General features: G+C 46.5%; 1 protein-coding gene across 7 annotated transcripts in view; it reads left to right on the top strand.

Moving 5' to 3' along the window:
- flfl (serine/threonine-protein phosphatase 4 regulatory subunit 3 flfl) overlaps window positions 1-23069 on the top strand; it is a 38777-nt gene that overhangs the window by 41 nt on the left and 15667 nt on the right. The window contains exons 1-14 of one of the 7 annotated variants that reach the window (XM_077666602.1): window positions 420-538; window positions 942-1172; window positions 1821-1876; window positions 6017-6115; window positions 6242-6508; window positions 7018-7188; window positions 11036-11224; window positions 11557-11706; window positions 12123-12167; window positions 13228-13344; window positions 14207-14261; window positions 14391-14467; window positions 14788-14862; window positions 22011-22104. In XM_077666602.1, the coding sequence (XP_077522728.1) occupies window positions 1031-1172; window positions 1821-1876; window positions 6017-6115; window positions 6242-6508; window positions 7018-7188; window positions 11036-11224; window positions 11557-11706; window positions 12123-12167; window positions 13228-13344; window positions 14207-14261; window positions 14391-14467; window positions 14788-14862; window positions 22011-22104 (1537 nt within the window). In that variant the 5' untranslated portion in view covers window positions 420-538; window positions 942-1030. Of the gene's footprint in view, window positions 1-419; window positions 539-941; window positions 1173-1820; window positions 1877-6016; window positions 6116-6241; window positions 6509-7017; window positions 7189-11035; window positions 11228-11556; window positions 11707-12122; window positions 12168-13227; window positions 13345-14206; window positions 14262-14390; window positions 14468-14787; window positions 14863-22010; window positions 22105-23069 lie in introns of those variants that run through there. The other 6 variants (XM_077666600.1, XM_077666601.1, XM_077666607.1 and 3 more) reach the window with 6 other exon arrangements.

Raw genomic sequence — 23069 nt, 5'->3', positions numbered from 1 at the left:
TTTCTTCCGTTATCGTTGATGTTGCTAAAGCGTTTGCCTTAGCACCTGTATCTTGAATTTTTTACCGTTGTTGCTTATCTGGGGCTTTGATGATGCTTTTAATTTGTTTGAGGTGTACAACGTGCATATTCCAGGAATAAATTGATAATAATCAGCGTACTAAATGCTAGTGCGCAGCATCGCGTAGGTTCGCTGCTGGCAATAATGCACCGGGCAGCACCATTTTGCTTCCTCGTTTTGTAGGTTTTTATCGCGCGTCTCATCCCACTGTCTCCGAAAGCTTAGCGATGCGAAATTCAAGCGGGGTGTGACGCAAAACTCGAATTGTCTTTGATTTCATGTCAGCGATGGAATGTAAACAATAAAACGTGCCCGCAAGTCGCAAAAGAAATGAATCAGCTGTTGTGCCATTTGCGCTCCAGTGACGTCAAAGGCTTTGAATTTCGCGCCGCGCCCTGGCTCCACAAGGAAGACCCCGTAGTGCTTTGGCAATTTCAAAATGGCGTTGTATTCACCCTGTAGGTGAGGTGAGCAATTGGTAAGTTTTTTCCTCATCACTGGACTCCCCGGACGCGTTCGGCGACGATTGTTTGGCTTCGTGAACGTTTTCCGGATTGCGTGCAGCGTCACGCCTCCCAAGACAGCCGTTGGCTGCGCTGTGCAAAATTTCGATGCATTTTCCGCCGTGGTTTTGTTACTCTTTCGAAGCCTAAATCCAGACTAGCACAGTGGCATCTTTCCGAGATACGTGCTAAGCCTAAAAGCTGTGCATACTTAACCCTAAAACAATTTAAAATCTTCGCCTGGCGGCCTGCATCCCCGTCGGCGGAGCAGCCGGACGGACCGGCGGGCACCGTGCTTCCGCGCCGTGCCGTGCAAAAGTGGCGGCCCTACGGGCCCCGTGGGCGCTGTGTACTGAGCCGTGGTCGGTGCCGCCGCAGGGGCCCAGCGATCGGGATGTGATCGGCGGCGCGACAGTCAAGCGAAGAGCGGAGTAGCAGCGCCCGACGTCGTTGGGCCAACGACGAGTATGGCGGATACGAGAAGACGCGTCAAGTTGTACGCCTTGAACGCCGATCGCCAGTGGGATGACCGCGGCACGGGCCATGTGTCGTCGTCGTACGTCGAGCGGCTCAAGGCTATGTCGCTTCTCGTGCGAGCCGAGTCTGACGGTGAGTAACCTGGCTCCCCTTCCTCCGTGACCCCCGCGTACTCCGGCCAAACGTCACTCGGTGGCCGACCTGCATGTTTGAGCCGTGTTTCCGCGACGTCCTCGCGCGCTTTGCCCAGGCCCGTCGTCGAGGGACGCGCTCGAGCCGAGACCGCCTAAAAATGGGGCTTCTCTATTGTTTACATTCCTCACGGGATCGTCTGCAACCTCTCGCTCTGCGGCGAGTTTGCGAGACGGCGGAAATAACGCGTTGTTGAGGCCTTCTGCCCGTCTACTCGAACTGCCAGCTGCGTTTTGCTTGCTTTAGTGGGGCATTCCACCTATGTGCGCGTTGTGGCCGGCGCTGAACTGGGCTGGATGGAGTGAATCGAGCGACGTTGGTGAGCGTGATGTCGATTTTTCTCCTCCCCCTTCAGCTCCCCATCTTTCCCATTTTTACTTATTGATTCGTTTGGGCCATGGAGCATGCCGAAATCCGGGCGCCGATGCAATATTCGAGTTTTGGCGCGACCCGAGCGCAGTGAAAGCCATCGGACGCGCAGCCGGACGCCGGGCCCGAAGGCCGCCGATCTCTACCCGCAAGACGCGTCGTGTTGCGTAGTGCTTGGAATGTGGCTCGTAATATCCACTTACGCTCTCTTCCCACCAGGCTCGTTACTCTTGGAATCAAAAATCCAGCAGGACACCGCCTACCAGAAGCAACAGGTAGGGACCATTCATAGTGCAACTCGTTTGAAGAGCCTTCACAATCCGAGGCAGAAGAGCACAGTATGTCTAATGCATGCAAGCACAACGGTCTTTCGCTTCGTGTCACAGGCTTGTTTGTGCTGTTGCAACTCCTAGCATTAATGTGAAATTGTGCAAGGCAGTTCTGTGTTGTTGAATAGGGTAGCAGTTCATTCCCTTCATTTTTGTACAAGTTTGCTGCAGCTTTTGTCTCCGAAGATCTTGAGTTACATTGTCAGCCTCTGTGGCCAAGACACCGTACAGTAGGAAGAGGAGCTGCTGGTTTCACAACCTGCTTTTTCATGGCATGTCCCGTGTCATGGCCGATGCAGTGATGAAGAGGGGTTATGTTTTTGTTCCTGTTCACTGTGGCCTGATGTGCTAGACAGCTTGACGCCACTGTCCTTGCTTCCATTGAGGAGGTGTTTTGTGATGTAGTGGTCTACAGGCAGTGCTGATAACAGCCTTCATTGCTGCAGTTGCCGCAACACTGGCCATGATAGCCGGGTCTGCTATTCAGGTAGATAAGAGGGGTGGGGATTTCCAGCCTATATATGCGCATTGCCTGTTCTTGCTGCAGGTCTGTTATCTTTCGTTTCTTGGGCACTCTGTTTTTGTAGGGCCTCTTGCGTCTGCAGAGCTGCTGGTGCTTGCTTGTCCGTGACACATTTTTTTGTTTGTTATCCCATTTGTTAAACAACTGTGGATGCCAAAGTTGTTTAGTAGCAAACACTGGCCTCTTGTAGCCTTTTGACTCTATTGTATGCGCTCTTTCAATTTTTACTGCAGCCTTATCCATAACTCTTCACTAATTTCACTCTGTGACTTTACACATTTCAATACCAGTAGTTAGTAGTAGTCTAGTGACCTCAGTAGGTCCACATTGTTGTTTAAAGAAAAACATGCCTTGTTTTTGTTAAAAATCGTGCTAATGCATGAGAAATAGGGATTCGCCAAACTTGATCGTGCCTTTTGGACGCCTTTGGGAAAGCTCTATGTATATTGATGGACGGTTTGGTTTTTCCTCCTTGTTTATACTTTCCTGAATTGTGTGGGCAATTTTTGTTATTATTAGGCTTAGTTCTTTGGAAAGAAGGAACAAGCTCATTGGCTCCTTGATCTTAGCGTTGAAACGCGGAGCAAAGCTCCTCCGAGAGATCAGTACCTAGTCATTGGCGGTACTCACCTCGTGAAAAATTAACGGTTGTGAAAGTCCAGTGTGTATGTAGGGGTTTTGCAGAGCTCAAAGCGGTAAAGCAAGTCGGTGTGAAATTGTGAATTTAGCATAAGAGGATGCTTAAGTCGTATACTGAGGACGGGAATAATGTTGGCTTGTATCGATATTTTACTGCATTCTAATGACAAGGATACTGTTCTCGCTGAAAACGGAGCCTTAATAATCTAGAGAAGGCAAAAATATAGGTATCGTCACCACTGGATGTTCTCGAAAGCACTCTACAGGGATGTCAAAACATCTGTGACGTATATCTCTGAGGCTAGGCTACATAAATATTAAACTCTAAACAGGGACCATGGAGTGTATACTCCATCTTGCAAGTCATTTGCAGTGCTGCGAAGGCTGCGGCGATCTGAGACAATCAGAATGGCGTGTGCTGCGAACTATACCTTTTGCCCCCCCCCCCCCACACACACACACACACACACAACTGGTGGCTCAATCCATGGGAAAGAGAGAGCACCAGTGGCCAGCTGGCTACGCACAGGAGACTCGGCCTACTCGGTAGACGGCATGTTTATGAATGGCAACGCAGCAGGCCTCCCCACTGCCGTGTTCGTGCGGACTTTCTCTGCTAATGTAACCAGTGAATGGGAATGAAACGCTCCCTGTACTTTCAAAACACTATTCTGAACTACCTCTTCAGTTGGTTGAAAAATAGTTGCAACATTGCTCAAATATTTGAGAGGCTATTTGTTGTCTTCGTTGGCCCTTATTGGACAAGAGAACTCTCATCTTTCACAGAGCTGCAAACTGCTTGTGAGATAAAGTGTACACTATATAACTGTTCAATTCTAAATGGTGATAAAGGAGTCTTTTTTCATGTCTCGGGTTTGAATTCGAGTGCTAGGGGAAAGTTACATTTTTAGTCCATTTTGTTCAGCGATAAAGGTATGTTTGCTGCCGAACAAATGTCAAGGTAAGGTATGTAGGTACAGAATCAGGTTTTTCAAGGGATAAAAATTAAGAGGAGTTGTCCTGAGCGTCCCTTCGAGATAAGGTTCATCAGGGTGTGAGGCCGCTTTCCAGAAAAATTTTTAAAGCAGATAAAACCTGAAAATTCTTTTTTCTGTTTTAGGAAGGATGCTGTTTTATCCTAATCAAGATGTCAAAAGAAGAAAGGGGTATTTTATTTTTAATGCACTAAATATAAATCTGACGCCAGCAGTCGTAACTTTAGTTCACCGCATGTCAAATTGCTTTCCAGAGTTGTGAAGTGAACCGAGATAATTATGATGCCATCAGTTGGCATTGTGTCATGGGGGAATGGCCAAAAACAATGGTTTTCATATAGGCATCTGTCGCAAAAAAAAATGATGCAGAAAAAAAATAGCACGATTTTATTGTGATTTATTGCACAGCTTGATATATAATAAGTGTACATGGTTTCAGTAACAAAATTACAGGCATAAGTTAGGATTTCTTGCTTAAGAGGGAATGGCAAAAAAGTGTTTAGAGAAAGAAAACAAGAAAGAAGATTAGGAGTAACTACAAATGCAATAAACTGATTTCTAGAACGGTTATAATCCCCCTCTTTGTTGCACAGCTCCTCCTTAGTCTTAGGTTTTCTTGATTTTGCTCATGTGGGAGCTAAATATTTTTGTGTCTGTTTTTGTGGCATCTGTAGACCAAAAGGAATATTTCCAGAAACACTGTTGTTTGGTGGCCAGATGTTTAGGGGAATCACTCATGGTGGAGTAAATTGCTCCCTTATTACAAATCTATTCCACCATGGGGGATTCCCATAAACATAGGACCTACACTGTTCCCACTTCGAGTTATTGATCAATTCGCTCTCGCCCTACCATAAGCTTGCCGTCCCGGTTAGCTCAGTTGGTAGAGGGACTGCTCCAGTGAAGCGGTGGTCCCGGGTTCGGAGCCCGGACCAGGACGAATTTTTTTTTAACTACGAAGTTTCTGAGAAAGCTGTATAGCTTTCCTTTATAGCCGTGTGGCTGTGCTTAGGTGGATGGCAATGAGTAATTGCTTCCTTATTACTGTTGGTTGGCCACCTGTCGGGCAAGCTTTGTATATGTGTAGACCAGACTTGATCCCAATGTGCTTCAAAACGTCTATCCCACCTCTGTGACCATTGTTGACACATGCTATGATACAAACAAAAATTCAGTGTTGGTATCTTGACACAACCGTCCAGTGTGTTCCAAACATCTTGCATCGCTTTTGTGAGTGTTTTAGTTGCTATGTGCGAAAAAAAAGCAGACATAGATAATAAGAAATAGGTATAACAAGTTTAAACTCAAAAATGAACAGAAAATAACTAGTGATGAAAATGAAAAAAAAATCAGGTTATTTGATTGGAAAACTTTCAGTATCATTTTGCGAGATGCACAGGGGTTACAACTTTGGCCGTATGTTTGTAAAGGTGTTAAATACGAACATAATTTTTGTGCATTTCATTCAGGAATGAAACAACATTTTGATGAAACAAAATTGTGAAAGTTGAATTTTATAAAAATAACGGCTTTTTAAAAGTGGCCTCATAACTTAATCTACTCTAGGAAGGTCTTGTTTCATATGGAGTCAAGTGTCTGCCATGCCACTTATGGCAGGCAGAAGCAGGCCAGTAGAGAAAGAACTGCTAAGCCCACCCCCGACTACAGAAATGATGTCAGACGTGTAAAAACTCGGAAGGTAAAAATATTTGAGCACTGCTTGTGGCTGGCTTCTTAATTTCACATGATGCCTATCGCAGACGGAAAGATGGTAGATTTCTCGGTTTTATATTTTATCGTAATGGGATGTTTTCTGCGCCATGACCAAGAAGGCACCCTTGTCTGTGTGTGGCTGAGTTCTTGGGAGCTGCCTTTCGGTATTGGTCTGGTCACCGTGCTGATTTCTTTTCCTGCTTCTTTTCATTTCAGGAGACATTAATCGTTTGGTCGGAAGGTGACAATTATGATCTAGCCCTGAGCTTTCAGGAGAAGGCTGGATGTGACGAGATATGGGAGAAGATCTGCCAGGTATGTTGCCATCCACTCGGCGCATGTTAAAGTACCCCAGGTGGTTGGAATTAATCCAGAGCCCTCTCTCATAGCCCACGTGTAGCATAGGGAGAACCTTACCATGTGCTGCCTTCCTGTGCACAGGTGCAGGGCAAGGACCCATCGGTGGACATCACCCAGGACGTGGTGGAGTCGGAGGACGAGCACCTGGAGGAGGCAAGCGACGGCCTTCCCCCTGTGGAGCTGCCCCCGTGCGAGACCCAGCGGCTGGGAGAGCTGGCTGCGCTGGTGCAGAGCTGCCTGCCTTCGCCCGTGCGGCGGGACAAGCTGGCCACCGCCCTCGAGGAGCAGGACTACATCCGACGATTGCTGCCCGTCTTCCACACCTGCGAGGACCTCGACTACCGGGAGGTATGCTCTCTCTCTGGTGCACCAATTGGCATAGTTCAGGGATAACAGGTGGAAGGGTTCCATTGCAGGTCTGTTTTGCAACATCCCTAGACTGGATGTGTCGAAAGGGATTGTTAGCCTAGGTTAGGTCAGGGGATGGAGCAGCTGTACTTCCCTCCGCCTGCCATAAATGCTGTTGCTTTGGGCTCTTCCTTGTATTATTTTTTTAAATAACATGTGCCTTGCTGTCTATGTGGCGCCCACAAAATGTTCCACCGCATGGAATAATTGAAAACTCGGCCGTTTTGCATGCCTGTGCTTACATGCAAAAGGCTTGCACATCATGCAAACATTTCAGCAGGACTGTTGTCACATTATCTCATTCCCTGCTGCAGCAGACGCAGCAAAAATTTGTACATATTTGTTAGGCAGCATTGCAGATAGGGCATTTCTTCCAGACAGTGCAATTTTTTTTTTTTTTGCATTTGTCGTGTGTGGCAAGGTTGACTTCGGTCATGCTTGTTTTCCAGGGTTTGTACCAGTTGTATGACATCTTCAAGGGGATCTTCTTATTGAACAAGAATGCATTGTTCGATGCCATGTTTGCTGAGGATGCCATATTGGACGTTGTGGGCATCTTGGAGTATGAACCAGGCTGCCCGCCGGGTCAGAGACGGCGGCATCGGGATTACCTTAGACAGGTTGGTGTCTGGTTCGACTGCACAACTGTGTATTCTTTTCTTCCTGCACCCCAACAGCTTCAGCCCTTTTCATTAGAACTTAAAGCTCAGAAACATGATGTATGCTGTAGAGTCTGCAGTGGTAGTCTAATTGGTGACGATATGTGATGTGTTTATGCTGTTCTACGATAAATGATGAGGCAGGACAGATGAACAGCTAGTGCATGTGTGTTCTTATCAGTCTCTTGTTGGTCGTTGTGCTGTAAAAGCCTATTTTGCATGTGCAGCTTAATAATGAATAAGGTGCAGGCAGTTCCAGCAGCTGTGTTGCACGTCTACTAGAAGCTTGAGGGTTAGGCAAGTGTATCACCAACGTTTTTTTAGCTTATCTTCAAATAGTGAATTTTCATTATTGTTTCACAGGTTTTATTGCAACTTCGAGGCACTTTTCTTATGTGCTCAATCTTGTCCATACTCCGTTTTATATGTAATGGTCAATGCTGCCAAAGCTAGAGCGCCCGCTTGCTCAGGCTAAGTCCGTGCCCAAAAAGTACCACATATATTCATGTAAGTGCTCCACCCCCAGCTTGGCGGAAAATAATTTGAAGGGGGGGGGGGGGGGGGGGGGGGGGGTTAGCAAAAAAAAATTGTTTTATGTGTGCATAATTTTGCCCGCTCTGTACGTTCCACCGGGAGCTAATAGATGGTGATGGCTACCTGTGACGCTCAGTACGACCACGAACGCGTCTTGCGGCGTGCCGGACTCCGCCTGGAACTGCAAACCGTGGTGCCTCAGCGCAGCTAACTGTCTTGTGTGCTCAGCATTCGCACCAGAAAGGACAAAATGTTTCGCTCTGCAAAAGCTAGAGCGGGCAGCACCCGCACTAGTGATACATTTCCTTGCGGCGATGTGCCAGCCGCCAGGCTCAATGCACCGGAGGAATGTTTTCTAGGCCTATGTGCTTCGCAACGAAAGTGCTGCGAATCTAGTTGCAGGAAAGCCACTGGAATCTTGGACTGAGGACCCCACCCACAGTCCGCTCCGGTCTTCTTTTTACAATTGAATGTTTGTTCTCTCTCTCTCTCTCTAGTTGCAGCTTATCATTAAAGGTCTAGGTTTGTAGCTGGTTTACCATTATACAATACCCTCCCTTTAAAATGAACGTACAATTTATTTTCGTGAGGCCTTCGACGGTACAGCATTGCTGAAAAGCCGCCCAGGCGAAGACCACCTCACGCTCACGGCAACGGGTCGAGTGTGTGTGGAGCGGCGCTCCGAACCGTCGGCCTAGGCATCATTACTGTCACTCGAGCGCAGGTTCTTTAAAGGATCTTAGTAACTTAGAATCACATGACATTTGCTGGTATACCGATCTAGCAACCTGCTTTACTTCGAATGGTTTGTGCCGGTTGTCAGGCGTATGTCCTATCATCTATGCTTTCAATGCATTATGTATTTTAAGTATTCTCCAGGGTTGGGCTAATTCGTCATAAAAATGCATGTCTCAGCATAAAAGGGGGACACGCAATCGGGACGAAAAATTGTATGGAAAAATGCCTGTCCCATGTAAGGGCCACACCCTGTCAAAGCCTTGCAAAAAAAAAAAAAAAGTGCGGCTCTTACATGAGTATATACGGCAGTTCATCGCACATCCAAAGTAAGCACAGGCATATTTTTTTGCGAAAAATTTTTAGTACTGTGGCTGGCAACCTCCTGCACTTTGTGTTGCCTCTTGCCATTTCATCCTGCGACTCACTGAGACTTTGAGAAGAACGACATGTGGTGGTATGATGCATGGCTGCTAGGACAAATCGCACAGATTCCATTCGCGCCTACAACGTAGTTCACACTCGGTGAAAATTGTAGCCAGAGGGCCCGAACAGTGACCACCTCACAGCTTCAACCTTGATTCCCAAAGATAGTGCTTCATTTTATACTGCTCTTTGTTTTCGTCTAAACACTCGCCGACGCTTTGAGAAGAATAAATTATGCATGGCAGAGTTACAGTAATCCCTTGTTATAACGAAATCGCTTTATTTGAAATTTCTTCCGGTCCCGACCCAAACGCATGCATTTTAAGCCGCATTACTCGAAGAGCTTGGCCCGCTTGGAGCGAAGTGGCGGGCGGAGGCATCGCCGCCACGGATGCAACTCATTTGCGCATCCAGTGACAAATTAATACTGCCGACAAATTAGTCTCAGGCAGGCACAGAACAGGCCACAAAAGTACCAAACCTACGACCGATGACCTGCCTAGTGACGGGTACCAAGCGGGTGCCGAGTGCCCCCAGCGGTTTACAGCGGATGCGAACGGAAGCGCGCCCGAATCAGTCGCAGTCGCATCGCTGGTGTCCCACGTGATAGAATCCAAACGAAAATACAATTTTCGTGACGCTTTGCAATGCCAGAAAACAGCGGTCTCTTGCGCAGGCAGACTTGCGCCATAGCATTTCAAGGGGTGCGCTCTGTGAGCAAAATTTTACAGCTCTCAAGAACATTTCTGGCACTAAAACGTGCAAAAAAAGCACAAAAGAAGTGTCCCTTCGATTATGAGCCCATTCACGCTTGTGAGTCGCAAGCGAGGTGAGCTTTTGGCAACGAACTGAGCTGCTCCCTGGCTGCCGTAGCCATTGCTAAGCCTAACCGTTTCACATTGCCAAAGCAGACGAAACTCTCGAAAGCCCGCGAACGTCATTCCCGGGAGTTTTCGCTTCAAACAAGAAGGCGACCCGCAGGTCACGCTTGCAAGCGTGAACAACGGTGTTGTCGAGCTGCTGCCTGGTCGCACGACCTTTGCCGTGTTCGACGCGAGGAGCTACGTTAACAAATCGGGAAGACGACTTTGGGGAAGCTGGCCTAGAAATTTGCTTGCTGCTCGTCATAATCACCTTGCATCGCAATAAAACACCGCCCCTAGCTTCGTTGCACTTTTAACGGTGCAAATCGACCGATAACTTACCAAAAACACGAAAAATCCAAGCGTCGCCACCGGCGAGTCAGGCTGTCAACATGGCGGGTCATGCAACCACGATGTCTCCCCAGCAATTTTCTCGAGCCAGTCATGGTTTCACGATCGCGCTGCGTACCTACAATGTTTTTTGAGCACAACAAACACAACCTCAGACCACGGCATTTCTGTGACCCCCCCCCCCCCCCCCCCCCCCCCCCCCCCCCCCCCCCCGCATGAAAGCGGCCACTGTCTTCGCGTTTCGAAATACCCCGAAGCACCCGGTAAGAACTTGAAACAGCTAAAGCTCAATGCCTTTTTTGCACATGAATAAAGTTTTGCTTCACTGAATACATTGTATTTTGACTTCCTCGCCGTTACGGCGCAATTAAAACTCGACCGCTTTAGATTTTCTCGGGTGGTCGCTTATAACGAATTTTTTCGCTGTCCCGCTGACTTCATTATAACGAGGGATTACTGTATGTGGTTTTGTGGGCGCACTTCAGCAGCCTCTGCAGCGTTGAGTGCTATGTATGAAACGGAGTATGCTTTTGTACGGGAAACGGGTCCCTATTGGGATGCATCACTCATTGATTGCAGTCATGGTGATGTGTATTTGTTCTGGGCCACTGACTGTTTTTTTTTTCATGATGTGAAACAATTCCAAGTCTGATAGCATGGATACAAGAGAGTGGGACATGTGCAGTGATAGTTCAAAAGGATAGGCATTGACTTGCAATTCCCTACAAAAGTTGCTTTTCAAGTAAATAAGACTTGGTCCTTGCAGTCAAAGCTTGTTCTAACCTGTGCTTACTCACACCTAATGTTTGCACACTGAGCAATAGCTTTCATTTTTTTTAATCCCGAACAAGTTAAACTGAGCAGGGATACCTGTGCTGTGGTGGTGTTGGGGTGTGCAGGTGTCGAGATTTAGGGAGGTGATACCGCTGGGTAACCCCGAGCTGCTTGCCAAGATCCACCAGACGTACCGGGTGCAGTACATCCAGGATGTGGTGCTCCCGACGCCCTCGGTCTTCGAGGAGAACATGCTCTCCACCCTCTCATCGTTCATCTTCTTCAACAAGGCTGACATCGTCTCCATGCTCCAGGTGGCTGAACACAATCCATGTTAACTGCAACTTTTTCGGGCGTGGGGTGACTTGTATCGCTTTGCGAATGGCGTGTGCGATAAACATCAAGTACATATTTAGGCTGTGGTGCACACGCTGCTGATACCAAGGAAGTTCAGCTTTTTGTAGACAAAGGAAACACTAGCATGAAATTTCAGGCATGTTGCTTGGTTATTGCGTGGTGTCGATTGTAGTCGGGAAGTGTGGCGGTCTCTGTCTAGGTGTTTTTGAGGGCTTGCAGTTGTGTCGCACTGCAATGCTGTTCACTGTACTCATTTTAATGTTGCATTTATTTTGCTCGCACTTTGCAGGAGGATGAGAAGTTTCTGAGCGAACTGTTTGCCCAGCTGACAGATGAGGCAACAGACGACGACAAGCGACGAGACCTCGTGCTTTTCCTCAAGGAGTTTTGTACATTTTCACAAACGCTACAGCCACAGTGTAGAGAATCATTTTTTAAGGTGGGTCTTCATCTCCATGAGGTGGCTATTTCATGCAATGTGGTTGGAAGGTACCGAGAATGTTGCATGTACATGGAGCTTGGAAAGTAACCATGTAAAGCTTATAAGAATCAACCAGCATGCCATGTTTGTCCTTAGTTATGCTTGTTGCTTACTTTTGTTTAATTGCACTCTTGGGGATAATGCGTTCTGCCAGAATTTCTGTCTCATGCAACACTGCGAGTCTGTGGATCACCATTGAAGCACACTCCATCCTCTGTGGAAAGTGTTGTCAAGTTACTGTCATTGTGCATTTTTCTTGGTCTAGATTATGGATTTCCTATTAATGCTGCTTCTCTTGGGTTGTGTAGGAAGATTTTTGTGGATTTTCTTGTTGGTGCATTGTTTTTCATTAAATATTTTATTTTTTATTGCAGACACTATCAAGTTTAGGTATTCTACAAGCGTTGGAAATTACTTTGGTAAGTGCTTCAATTTCTTGGTGTGTTGCACTTAATTTTAATTTTTCAGAAATGGCATATTACGGTTCAATACACTTTATAATACTTATGTATATAGTTTCAAGTTCTAATTTTACCTTTGATTACTAAAATGTCTTCAGCTACAGCTTCATTTCAGTTGAAGCCAAAGAATGTGGGAAAGTGTCTTAACGACTGGTAAGAGATTACCTAATTAGGATTCAGTTATTTTTTATAACACGGGAACTATTTCAGATGTACTGAAAATAATTGCATTTTTGAAAACAGGAGGTAGAAATTTTTAAGACAAGCACCCTCCCCTTTAGGGGGGATGCAGGTCTATGGGACCTGTATTTTTTTACCTCCTGCGATTTTCCTACTTAAACTTCCACAGTACGTTCTCCACAGTTCTGTGGTCCTTTGTGCCAAATTTCGCAGCAGGGTGGTGGTGTGGTGCTGCACTAACGAATTTTAAAATTTCTCAATTCGAGGTCTCGGTTCGGGAGATTTCTGCTGGCAACCTTGGGTGTGTGACGTCTCTGAACACTTGGTGGTCGATATTCACTCTACGTTTGCTGAAGGACAAAATTTCGAGCTTGCTTTTGGTCATTTCAGACAAATAATGAACCAAGCTCTCATTTACAGAAGCAAATTTGATTAATCACGCTTGCACGATAGGTTTTGTGACGGTACCTGTGTCATAGGATGGTCAGTCATGGTATCATTGTTTGGTAGAAACCCAGTGATGATTTGGGTTTCCTGGTTTTTGCTCTTTTTAAATGCTCTTGGTGTTTTGAAAAAAGCTTTTTTGTACTGGGGCAAGGGGACTCTAAAGAGCGTGATGAGATTACCAATTAAATATGTTGAAAAACCCCCCAGAGTTGGCCTTTACGACCGTCTAGTATGTGAAGCACAATTAGCTGTTTCATTATTCTTATCCCCCCCCCCTCCATTGTACACTATGCTTGCTGCCTGCTCTCAGGTGCAAGCTCATTGCATTCATTGTTTTGAAAAATGATATCTGCTTTTACATGCTGCACAAACTGACCTCTCTGTGGTGCAGGGCATGGAGGACACGGTGATCAAGACGGCCTCCATCGACATCCTCTCCTACTTAGTGGACTACAGTCCGTCCATGGTGCGCGAGTACGCATTCCAGCAGTCCAACGTGCAGGACGACGTGAGTTGCATTGCTGTTCCCTTTACCCTAGAGTGGTAGTTTTTAGCCATGCTCAACATGCTGCGGGCCTGAGAGAAAGCGTACCCAGCTTTTTCACTTTGCTGCTCTGAAAACTGTTCCACTCTTCTCATGGTGCAAAACGGCAGGCACTTTTATATTTATACCTTCCAACTTGCTGTTTGCTTGTTGTGTAACTAGGGTGCTTGCTGCATGCGTGTGAAACGGTCAGTTTCGTTATCTGTGCAACACTCTTCGAGGATTGAGCAAGACATCTATGCCCATAACAGTTCTACCCTTCTTGAAATTAGACTGTCCTTTTCTGAAATGATTGAATGAATTCATTCACCTATTCATCTTTGCAGTTGCGGCATTGGGAGGATAGCACATTTGCTCTTTCTAAATGATGTCACCCCTTTGTATCAGTCAGCTGGCCGTGTAGTGACATTGTAGTGGAAATTCGCATGATAATGCACATTCGCTAGTTATGGAAATTGTAATAGCTGGTTTTTTTTTTTCATATCTTTTCCTTTAACCGGTGTTGAATCTATTCAATAGACTGCACGACATCACGTGTGCAGAGTCGTGTATTCTGTGTTCATTTCAGCTGAACGTAGCGCTGATGTATTTGTGACAGAAGCGGTAGCATTGTTCAGAGCCATACATGCCTGTGATCATACACGTAAAGCACGAATGAGGCCACAAATGCCCTTGTGCACATCTTTCCGGTTGAAAATGACTATGCCAAGGTTTACAGTCATCCTGTCCTTCGATAGGTACTTTGTGAGTCCTAGAGGCAGTGCCCACCATAGGTGCATTGTGTTGAGGGCAAGATTCTGATCTTGTCGATTTTTACTCCATGCAGGATCAACTCCTGATCAACATCATCATTGAGCAGATGATCTGTGATCCAGACCCAGGTGTGTGTGAGTTCTACTATGGTTTTTTTTTTAGCAACACCTTGAACTTGGGCACTTGCAACTAAGCTGTTGTGTGATTCTTTGGAAACGAAGCATTCAGTTTTGTTTTCCACCTTTTCCTTTGCCCAGACCTAGGTGGAGCGGTGCAGCTTTCGGGCATCTTGCGGTTACTGCTGGACCCTGAGAACATGCTTTCTCTCGACACTGTGAGTTTCTGTCTTGCTTGCTGGTCGGTCTTTCGTTTGCTGGGCGACTGTTTTTGGTGCACCCATTGTTATTGAACTGGCCATCAGTACAGCCAGGAGCTTGCTTGACTTTTGTCGTAAAAAGGGGCGCTCGGCAACCTTTCCTCAAAGCTGCCATTTCTTTGTTTCTTGCGACCTTCTTGTTAGCATTGATGGCAGTGTTGTAGGAGGGGGCATAGCTGCAGGTGGTCAGTGTAGCGCGTGTCCTTGCACTGCCCATTTCGTACCATCTTGTATCAACAGTGCACTTACAGTTGCACTCTTCTTGTTACTCTTGCAAGGAAGCTCAACACTGGTGGCATTTGAGTCGCGGTGATGGCAGCCGTCCTGATCCTAATGCTACTGAAGACGAAAAGGTTAGTGGGAGGGTTGAATTGAGTTGCAGAGAGGGTGGGGCAGCTGTTTTGGACTTCATTATTCGGCCAGTAAATGTATGTGTACTTGTGGAGTTCCTTAAGATGGGGGCTGGGTTTCTCCTTTTTTTTTTTCCCCTGGCATTTGTGGCCATTAAAAGCATGCATCACTCTAGAGTGCGGCAAGTGACTTACCATATTTACTCGAATGTAATGCGAGTTTCTTTTTTTACTGATATACCGTAAAAACCGGAATATAGGTCAAACTTTTTTTCAAAAAACCATGGGGAAAAGTCGACCCCCGTCTTATATATACCGGTCATTGGCAGGAAAACTACGGCAGTCTTGCAACAATGGGTGGCTGAACTCAACAGTGTCCCTCCATCGCCATCAGCAGCAGTGCCGCCATTTTACGTTTCCGTAGTTGCAAAGCTATTTTGGTAAGAGGCTGCTTTTTCACATTTTGTTTCAAAATGAGCGGAAGCCGTCGGCAATTCACTGTCGCCTTCAAGAAAAACGCGATTAATACGTGGAAGCTCACGGCGACCTGGCGGCATAGCGCGAATTTGGAGTATCCGCAAAGAGCATTTAGTACTGGCGAAGGCAGAAGCTGCGTATTACAACTTGCAGCAAGCAGAAGAAAACATCATTTCGTGGGCTAACCGCAGCATATCCAGAATTGGAAGGAAAGGTCACGCTGCGTGCAAGATCGCTGCCTGTGACTACCGAATGCATCCGCGTGAAAGCGGTAGAGATCGCGCGTGCCTCTAGACTCACGAGGGCACAAATCAAGGGCTCGCCATCCTGGGTGCGGCGATTCATGAAGAGGAACGGCTTTGCACTACGGCGGCGTACCTCTGTGTGCCAGAAAAAAAACATGTGGGTCGATGGGCGCGGGATACTGTTAAAAAATTGGCCGGGTGTACATACGAGCAGCATTTAAATGAAAATAAATACTGTCACCATTGTGCAACCTGTCGAGTCGCATTTGTTTCAAGGTAAGGGTGTCTTTCGGCACCTTTTCTATTGAAAAACTTTTTTTTTTTTCATTTTAGTTAGTTGTGGGGGTGTCGACCTATAATCCATTTTTTATGGTAATAGAAGTGAAAACTCGTCCCCCCTTGTGTTGTAATTTAATCTTATAAAAAGGCAGTGATGAAGGTCATACCATAATTACCTATTTACTCGAATATTGTTCAATAAGTACTCTGTTGTCTAGGGGGGGGCTAAATTGGAATGTCATAGGTCAACCAACAGAAGCTCTAAGCTGCCATCTTTCACCTGAGGCGATCAGCACAGCACGTCTAGGAGCAGCAGCAACACAGTGAGAAACTCGGCGGCTGAGATGGCGCACTTGTGCACACAGTGTGAATTGCACGTTTTGGCCTGAGCAATGCTTCATAGAAAACTTGAGACATAAAGGCCTGCATTTTGTGGCATTAAAGGGACACTGAGGAGAAACCTAGGTTGATCTGTATCGATAGATTAGTGCATTGTAACGGCGGAGACCATTTTCACCAAGAACTGAGCTTATATAAGGTAAAAAACTCCAAAAAAAAACTAAGTACAAGTGTTGCTATCGTCTGCTGATCTCACAAATAAAGTTCAGTGCGTTGTCGATTAATATAATGTAAATTCAGGGATCAGTGTCCAAAATTCGATGTTGACACACGCAATTTATTTGAAAAATTAGCTGGTGATGACAACAGCTCTATTGCGGTCTTTGGACTTATCTGGCTTTTAAAACCTCTGTTTTCAGTGAGAGTGGTTTCTATGTCTCTAAGTGCCGTAGTCTATTGATACTGGCCAATTTAAGTTTTTCCGTAGTGCCGCTGATGTGTTACATTATAGCGCAATTCCGGGCAATTTTCTAACATTTTGATTTGCCGATTGCATTATATTGTTTTACCTTCCTCATCTAGTTTTAACTTTCTCAAAATAATGAGCAAAAAAAATAAAACTAGTAAAACCCAGGAAACCAGAAACGCGTTTTGAACCAACACGTGATGTTTTGATTGACCAACAAATTGTATCATGAATACTGCCATGAAATCTCTCAAATGCACATTGAATGGCTAAGCTGGTGACTGTAGGTGATAACCTCAATCAGTACTTGTCTTACCAAAAAAAGCTCGTTGTTTTTCCCTTGGCAAAACAGAGCGAATATCAATACGCGGGCAGCTCACGATGTCGCATATGGAAAGTTGCTTGTAGAAATCGTCCCGAGGCGATTTAGTTTTCGAAATGGGAAAACAATCATTTGCACTTACACAAAAAGCTACCCGACTGTGAAATTCGGAGCAAAGGATCTGAACACTGAGGAGAAACTACTGTAAAATTTTCAGTGAAACGCAAAGACATCAAAGCCCCTGGAGCAGCCCTGAAAATGGCAGTACAGTTAAACCTGGATGTAACGAACATCTATACAGCGAATTCCTCTATATTACGAAGTTTCTCAATTCCCCAACGCCGCCCCCATTGAAGTGTGTATTTGAGACCTCCATGTAACGAAGGTGTTGCGATGGTTGACCTTCATATAACGAACTGGCTACTCCGTCTTATCTGTTAGCTAGTGCTGAGTTACTCGAAATTTGGCAGAACAACGCGAAAGTTTCGTGACGATAAAGCACGAACTGACACGAGAGGAATGCCGATCGCAACGAGCGACCGCAGTCGACACAACGCACCGTACTCCAGCGCCGTCGGCGCTTTCTCTTTTCGAACGTCATATCACATGGCATTACACCAGTTCATGTTCAAAAGCAGCGCAAAATAATAGGGCATAGCAAAATAAGAAACGACACGCAGTGTGCGGCCATTGTTACGACAAGGGCTCTGGTGAACATGGTGACTGTGTAGCAGGGATCTGTGCTCATTTTCATAGCAGTCGCAGAAATCGCTGCAAGGTTTTTCGCGGTGGCATTGTTGCAATGATGACAAGGAAGGGAAGACACAGAGACACCAGTTTTTGAGGTACTTTGGTTCACAAATGCCAACTTGCATTATACTGTTACGTGGCGGCCAGCCGAAGAAAGAGACACGATGATCGATGGCAATGAGATGATTTAATGGCTGCTGGCCTAGCGCAAGCACCCCTGCCTGCGCCACTGCATAGTTCGTCGTCTTCTTTGTCACACTACCCAGGGCCACCGAGCGATCGTCCCTATCGGTGACAAAAAGACGCGCGAAGTGGTTACAGGCTTAAGAGGATGGTTGGACAGGAACGAGAAAGCGGTGAGGTGCTGGCCCCCGCGATGAATGAGATGGCTGAATGATTCCTGGTCTTGAAGCATCTGGGCCGCAGGTAGCCAAGAGCCGACGGTCGAGGCCCCAGGACGCGCCGAGCGGCCTAGGCAGGGGAATGGTGTCTTCAGATGTAAGCGGCGTGTCTCGGGGTCGGTGGGGTCGATAGGTCAGGTCCTTGCGTCGGGTTCAGTTCGTCGCGTTGAGTGGTCTGAAAGGGCTGGGCTGGGGCACGGCCGAGCGACGCGTGCCAAGAACTCACGGCCGACGACCACGGCTGACGCAGGACGCCGAAGCTCACCGGACCAGGATGACGATGGTACCCCGCAACTCCACCAAATGTTACGTGGCGGCCAGCCAAAGAAAGACACGATCGATGGCAATGAGATGATTTAATGGCTGCTGGCCTAGCGCGAGCACTCCTGCCCGTGCCACTGCACAGTTCGTCGTCTTCTTCGTCACAATACTGCAGTTTCGTGCCTTGCGTTACTATCTTGGTCGCACTACATTGGGGTAAATACGGTAATTTTCACAAATTTTCTTCGGTCCATAGTAGTTTGTCCCAAAAACACTCTGTGCTTGTGGCACACTGCTGAACACATAGCTTCCTGTGTCCTGAATTTTCTTGTCTCATGAAATTTAGCACAGTAGAACCCCGCTGTAGTACACTCAGATATGGTAAAGTGAAACTGCTGTCTCATTTCACCTTCCATAAACAACGGTACTTTTTTTTTCGTTTAAGTAAAGACACCTTTAATGAAGAGACGGTTATAGTAAAGAGCATCTCTGGCCTTGTCGACGCACTTTGTGCAGAATGATGACATTGCAGCGTGCGCACAGTCTGCGATGTTTCAGAGCTACAGACACAACAGTAGCCGCTATGATGATAAAACGGCTCTCCTTGAGGTGGCTTAACTGCCAGGCTCATGAGCTGCGAGGAGAAGCCAACTTTTGAAAAACCTTGGGTTCGTGAGACGAAGTGTACAGCCCACACGAAAAAAAAAAATTAATGCTGGCTATTGGCGTAGAAAGAAGGCGACGCAGACCACTTAGAAAAGAGGGAGTAAAAGTGCAGTGGGGAAGGGAAGAAAGTTGTGAACGTTCGCAGCACAAGGCAGTGGCTATACTGCTCGGGCGGTTTTGCTGGTCTCGATTTTGACGCGCATGCATTTCTTAACTATTGCTATCACCTACTGATGAAGTAAAGATTTTCTTTTGGTCTGAGTGACTTTACTGTAGGGGGTTCTACTGTACTTGTGCATTTCGCAGTTGCAATTTGAAAAACTTTTTGTTGAAGTGTTGAGTCTTTAGAGAGGGGAAAGAAAAGTTGTTTGTCGTGTTTTTGTAATGCAGTGAAACCTCATTGATTTGGAAATCCTCATGCTGTGGTTCTTACACCGGTTAATTTGGGCAAGCTCACAAAGGGAGGCTGTGTCCAGGTACAGTGAACACAGCAAGCAACCAACCAGACATATCCCTCAAGCTCAAACTCTCAAGATTGTGCACCGCTGAGGAGTGTGCAACAGCTGGTGTGACAACGATGGAATGCCACACCGCCAAAAAAAAAAAAAAATTGTCCATCCGAATAGTTTTGGTTTCACTTTCTTGAGCTTCACACCAGCCTACCACAATGACAACTACTATTAACTTTGCATTAATCAGTCAAGTGAGCTTAGCTGCGCTTTCTTTTGATTGCTGATTAGTGTATGGATGGGTGCTTGCCTTTTCATCAAATTTTTTTCCTTGCCACCACCAGTGCGTGTTTTCCCGTTTTTCATCTGCTGTAACTGCTCGGTCGTCGCACGCCTTTGGCTGCTTGTGCGATGAAGCCTCCTCACGCATGATGCTGCTGCTTGTTGGGGAGGATAATTAGAGCTTTTGTATAGTTCAAGTTGGCTCATTGAAGCCTGAATTAACTAGTTTTACTGTAGCCTGCCTTTTCTGCAGGCAAAAAAATTAATGTACCATATTTATTCGAGTCCATGCCGATACTTTTTTCTTCAAATAATCATATTCCAAACTTCATGGTCAGCTTAGATTCGAGGATTTTAAAAAACGCACCAGTTTTTCATCAAAACTGCTAAATATGGTGCATAGCTAGCGCCATATAGAAAAGTCGGTATCGCAGCCGCTACTAGCCGTGCCAGTAGCCAACCATACACAAGCGAGGTCGACATTTTGACCTGTGTCATGTCGGCCGTATCGGTGTGCAGCGTGGTGTTATCGCGATGGCACCAAACAGGAGATGCCACTACAGTGCCGCTTTCCGGCGAAAAGTTGTGATAGCTGCAGAGGCATCGTCGAACCTTTAAGCCGGGCGGGACTTCGGCGTCGACGAGAAAAACGTCCGTCTTTGGAGGGGATGACAGCAGCGCTGCTTCTCGTAGCTCTGCGGGCTACGAGAAGCAGCGCGCAACTGTGATGCTGTGCTGCACAGCTGATGGACATAAACTCCCTCCTTATATGATATTTAAAAGGAAGACACTGCCTGCTCGAGAAACTTTCCCAAGAAATGTCACTGTGCTGGCAAATGAGAACGGGTGGATGACGGGTGCTATAATGGAAGAGTGGGTTAAGATTGTGTGGCGACGGCGTCCAGGAGCTCTTTTGACTGACAACGTAAAGGCTGTGCTCGCCCAAGCGAACACGGACCTCGCTGTCATACCGAGCGGCATGATGGGCCAGTTGCAGCCACTTGATGTCTGCATCAACAAACCTTTCAAGGATCGTCTGCGGAAATATTACACACACTGGTTGACTGACAAAGACCACATGCTAACGGCAACGGGCCGCATGAAACATGCATTGTTATCGCAGCTGGCGGGCTGGGTGGCTGCAGCGTGGGACGACATCCCAGGTACTTTGATCGTGCGCGCCCTTAAAAAGTGCAGCATATCTAATGCGCTTGACGGTACCGAAGATAGTGCACTGTTTGAAGGTGACAGTGACAAGGAACACAGCGACGAGTCTAGGCGACGACGACGTTGAATGAGCTCTGCACGTTCAGATTCAATAAATGCTGTTTGCATTTTGTGAACGCTGTCCTTGCTTTTTTTTTTGTTGGCTTCGGACTTTAGGGGGTTGGCATAGAATCGGGGTCGGCCTAGATTCGAGTAAATATGGTATTATGCTTGCAACCATCGTGCATTGTGTGTTGAGAAATTGTGGTTAGGGACAAGTGTGCATTTTTTTTTTTTCTGATACAGCATGGAAATATGTAAGCTACTCTTCCTTTCTTACCTGATCATCAAAAGCCTTGGTTGCCTAGAGCAAACATACTGATATAGTTATAGGGAGCAATTAAATATTAGCATCCACCTAAATGTAGTCATATGGCTGCATTTGTGTGGATGTGTGGAGTAATTGCTTCCTATAATCAGAAACTGTGTTGAACCTTGAAGTTCTTGCATGTACTATTTGAGGTCCTGCTTAATGAGTTGAATCATGCTTGTTCAAGAAATCGTACATTTGAACAGCAATTACTTTTAAGCATAAATCTGTTAACATAGCAGCTCATCACTAAGATGACCTGGGAAAATTGGCTAGGTTAATGTTGCTTAGCTGGTTCTTTAACCTATGGCTTACAAAATGTGCAGAATCTATGGCCCCATTTAGTTGCCTGACCCATCTTTTGTCACTAGTGCCTCTACAGTTCTTTATACAGTTTTATACGGGTTTATACAGTTCTTTTGTTGGTGACCAAGGGGTGCATAACGTGTTATTTACGATCGAGAGTGGCTGGCCCATTTTGATTGCCCCTGCTAAGTGCGTGAAAGTAATGCAGGAACTGTGTGTGATGGTATTTGAAGACTGTGTGGTGGAAGGTGTTTATTGAAAAGATGTCAGCTATCTTCATGGGGTTTCTTTTTCCTCCTCCCACCCCTTGCATTCTTAACCCTCTCTTCCAGAAGTCCGAGTTTCTCAACTTCTTCTACAAGCACTGCATGCACGTACTCATAGCCCCAGTACTTGCCAACACCACTGGTGATGCACCCAGCAAAGGTGTGTACTCTTGTCTGAGTCTGTGTGTGATCTTTTAAGTCCTTTGAGGTCTTGGTTTGTTCTGTTTTCTTTTGCTGACTTTAGTGAACAATACAGTAAAAGCTCATTAATTTGAACTTACGCCTGGGACCCGGCACACCCTCTGTATTTCAGTGGGGGAAAACTCCCGGTAATTCGAACAAGTCGGCATCCGCTGCGTTTAATTCAAACAAGGAGCAACTGGCTGACACCGCTCCTCGTAGATAGAAGTTGACCCATAGCAAGTAAAACACGCTCCAAATTTACCAGAGAAGTAAAGCAATGGAAAAGAAAAGAAAGCCGAGTATACGAGACTCACGGAGCCCATGTTCCAGTGCATGCCGTAGGAGGCTCTCACTGCCAGAGCACCCGCCCGCGCCACTGATGCTTCGGCGCGAGCCGTTCCAGGTTTTCGTTGTGCCGCGATCACATGGTGTAAACAACGTAATATGGCGGTTCGGGCGATGGTGGCTTTTGTTGGTGCCGCGAGCGCGAGCTACGTGGACAGCATCATGGCGACGGAGCCCTTGAGTGATGCCGATATAATTGAGGCTGCATGCTCCCAGCAGACTGTCAGCGCTCGCGAGCGGTGAACACAGGGGATAGTGATGAGTTCGACGGCGACGACGAGACTGTGCCACCACCAAGTGCACATGAAGTAGCGTCGGTGCTCGATGTTGCAGCAGGCCACTTCTCTGTCAGTGAGAACTCTGGCGTTGCGCAGGTGTTTGGGCAAGCTGCAGATGATGCTGATAGAGTCTCGGCAGAAGGAACGCAAGCAAATAAATGCACTTCACCGATTGCTTTTGACAACCCTACCTTGTAAATAAACATGTTTTGGATCATAAATAGCGTCATATATTCCAGGACTAAAGGTCGCTGCTCACGCGAATGCATTCCAGTACTTGTTTCTAGCGCATAACTGGCTGATCAATTTATTTCATTTT

Source organism: Amblyomma americanum, chromosome 5 (genome assembly GCF_052857255.1).
Source record: "Amblyomma americanum isolate KBUSLIRL-KWMA chromosome 5, ASM5285725v1, whole genome shotgun sequence".
Taxonomy (NCBI): domain Eukaryota; kingdom Metazoa; phylum Arthropoda; class Arachnida; order Ixodida; family Ixodidae; genus Amblyomma; species Amblyomma americanum.
This window is presented reverse-complemented; position numbering and strand designations above follow the sequence as displayed.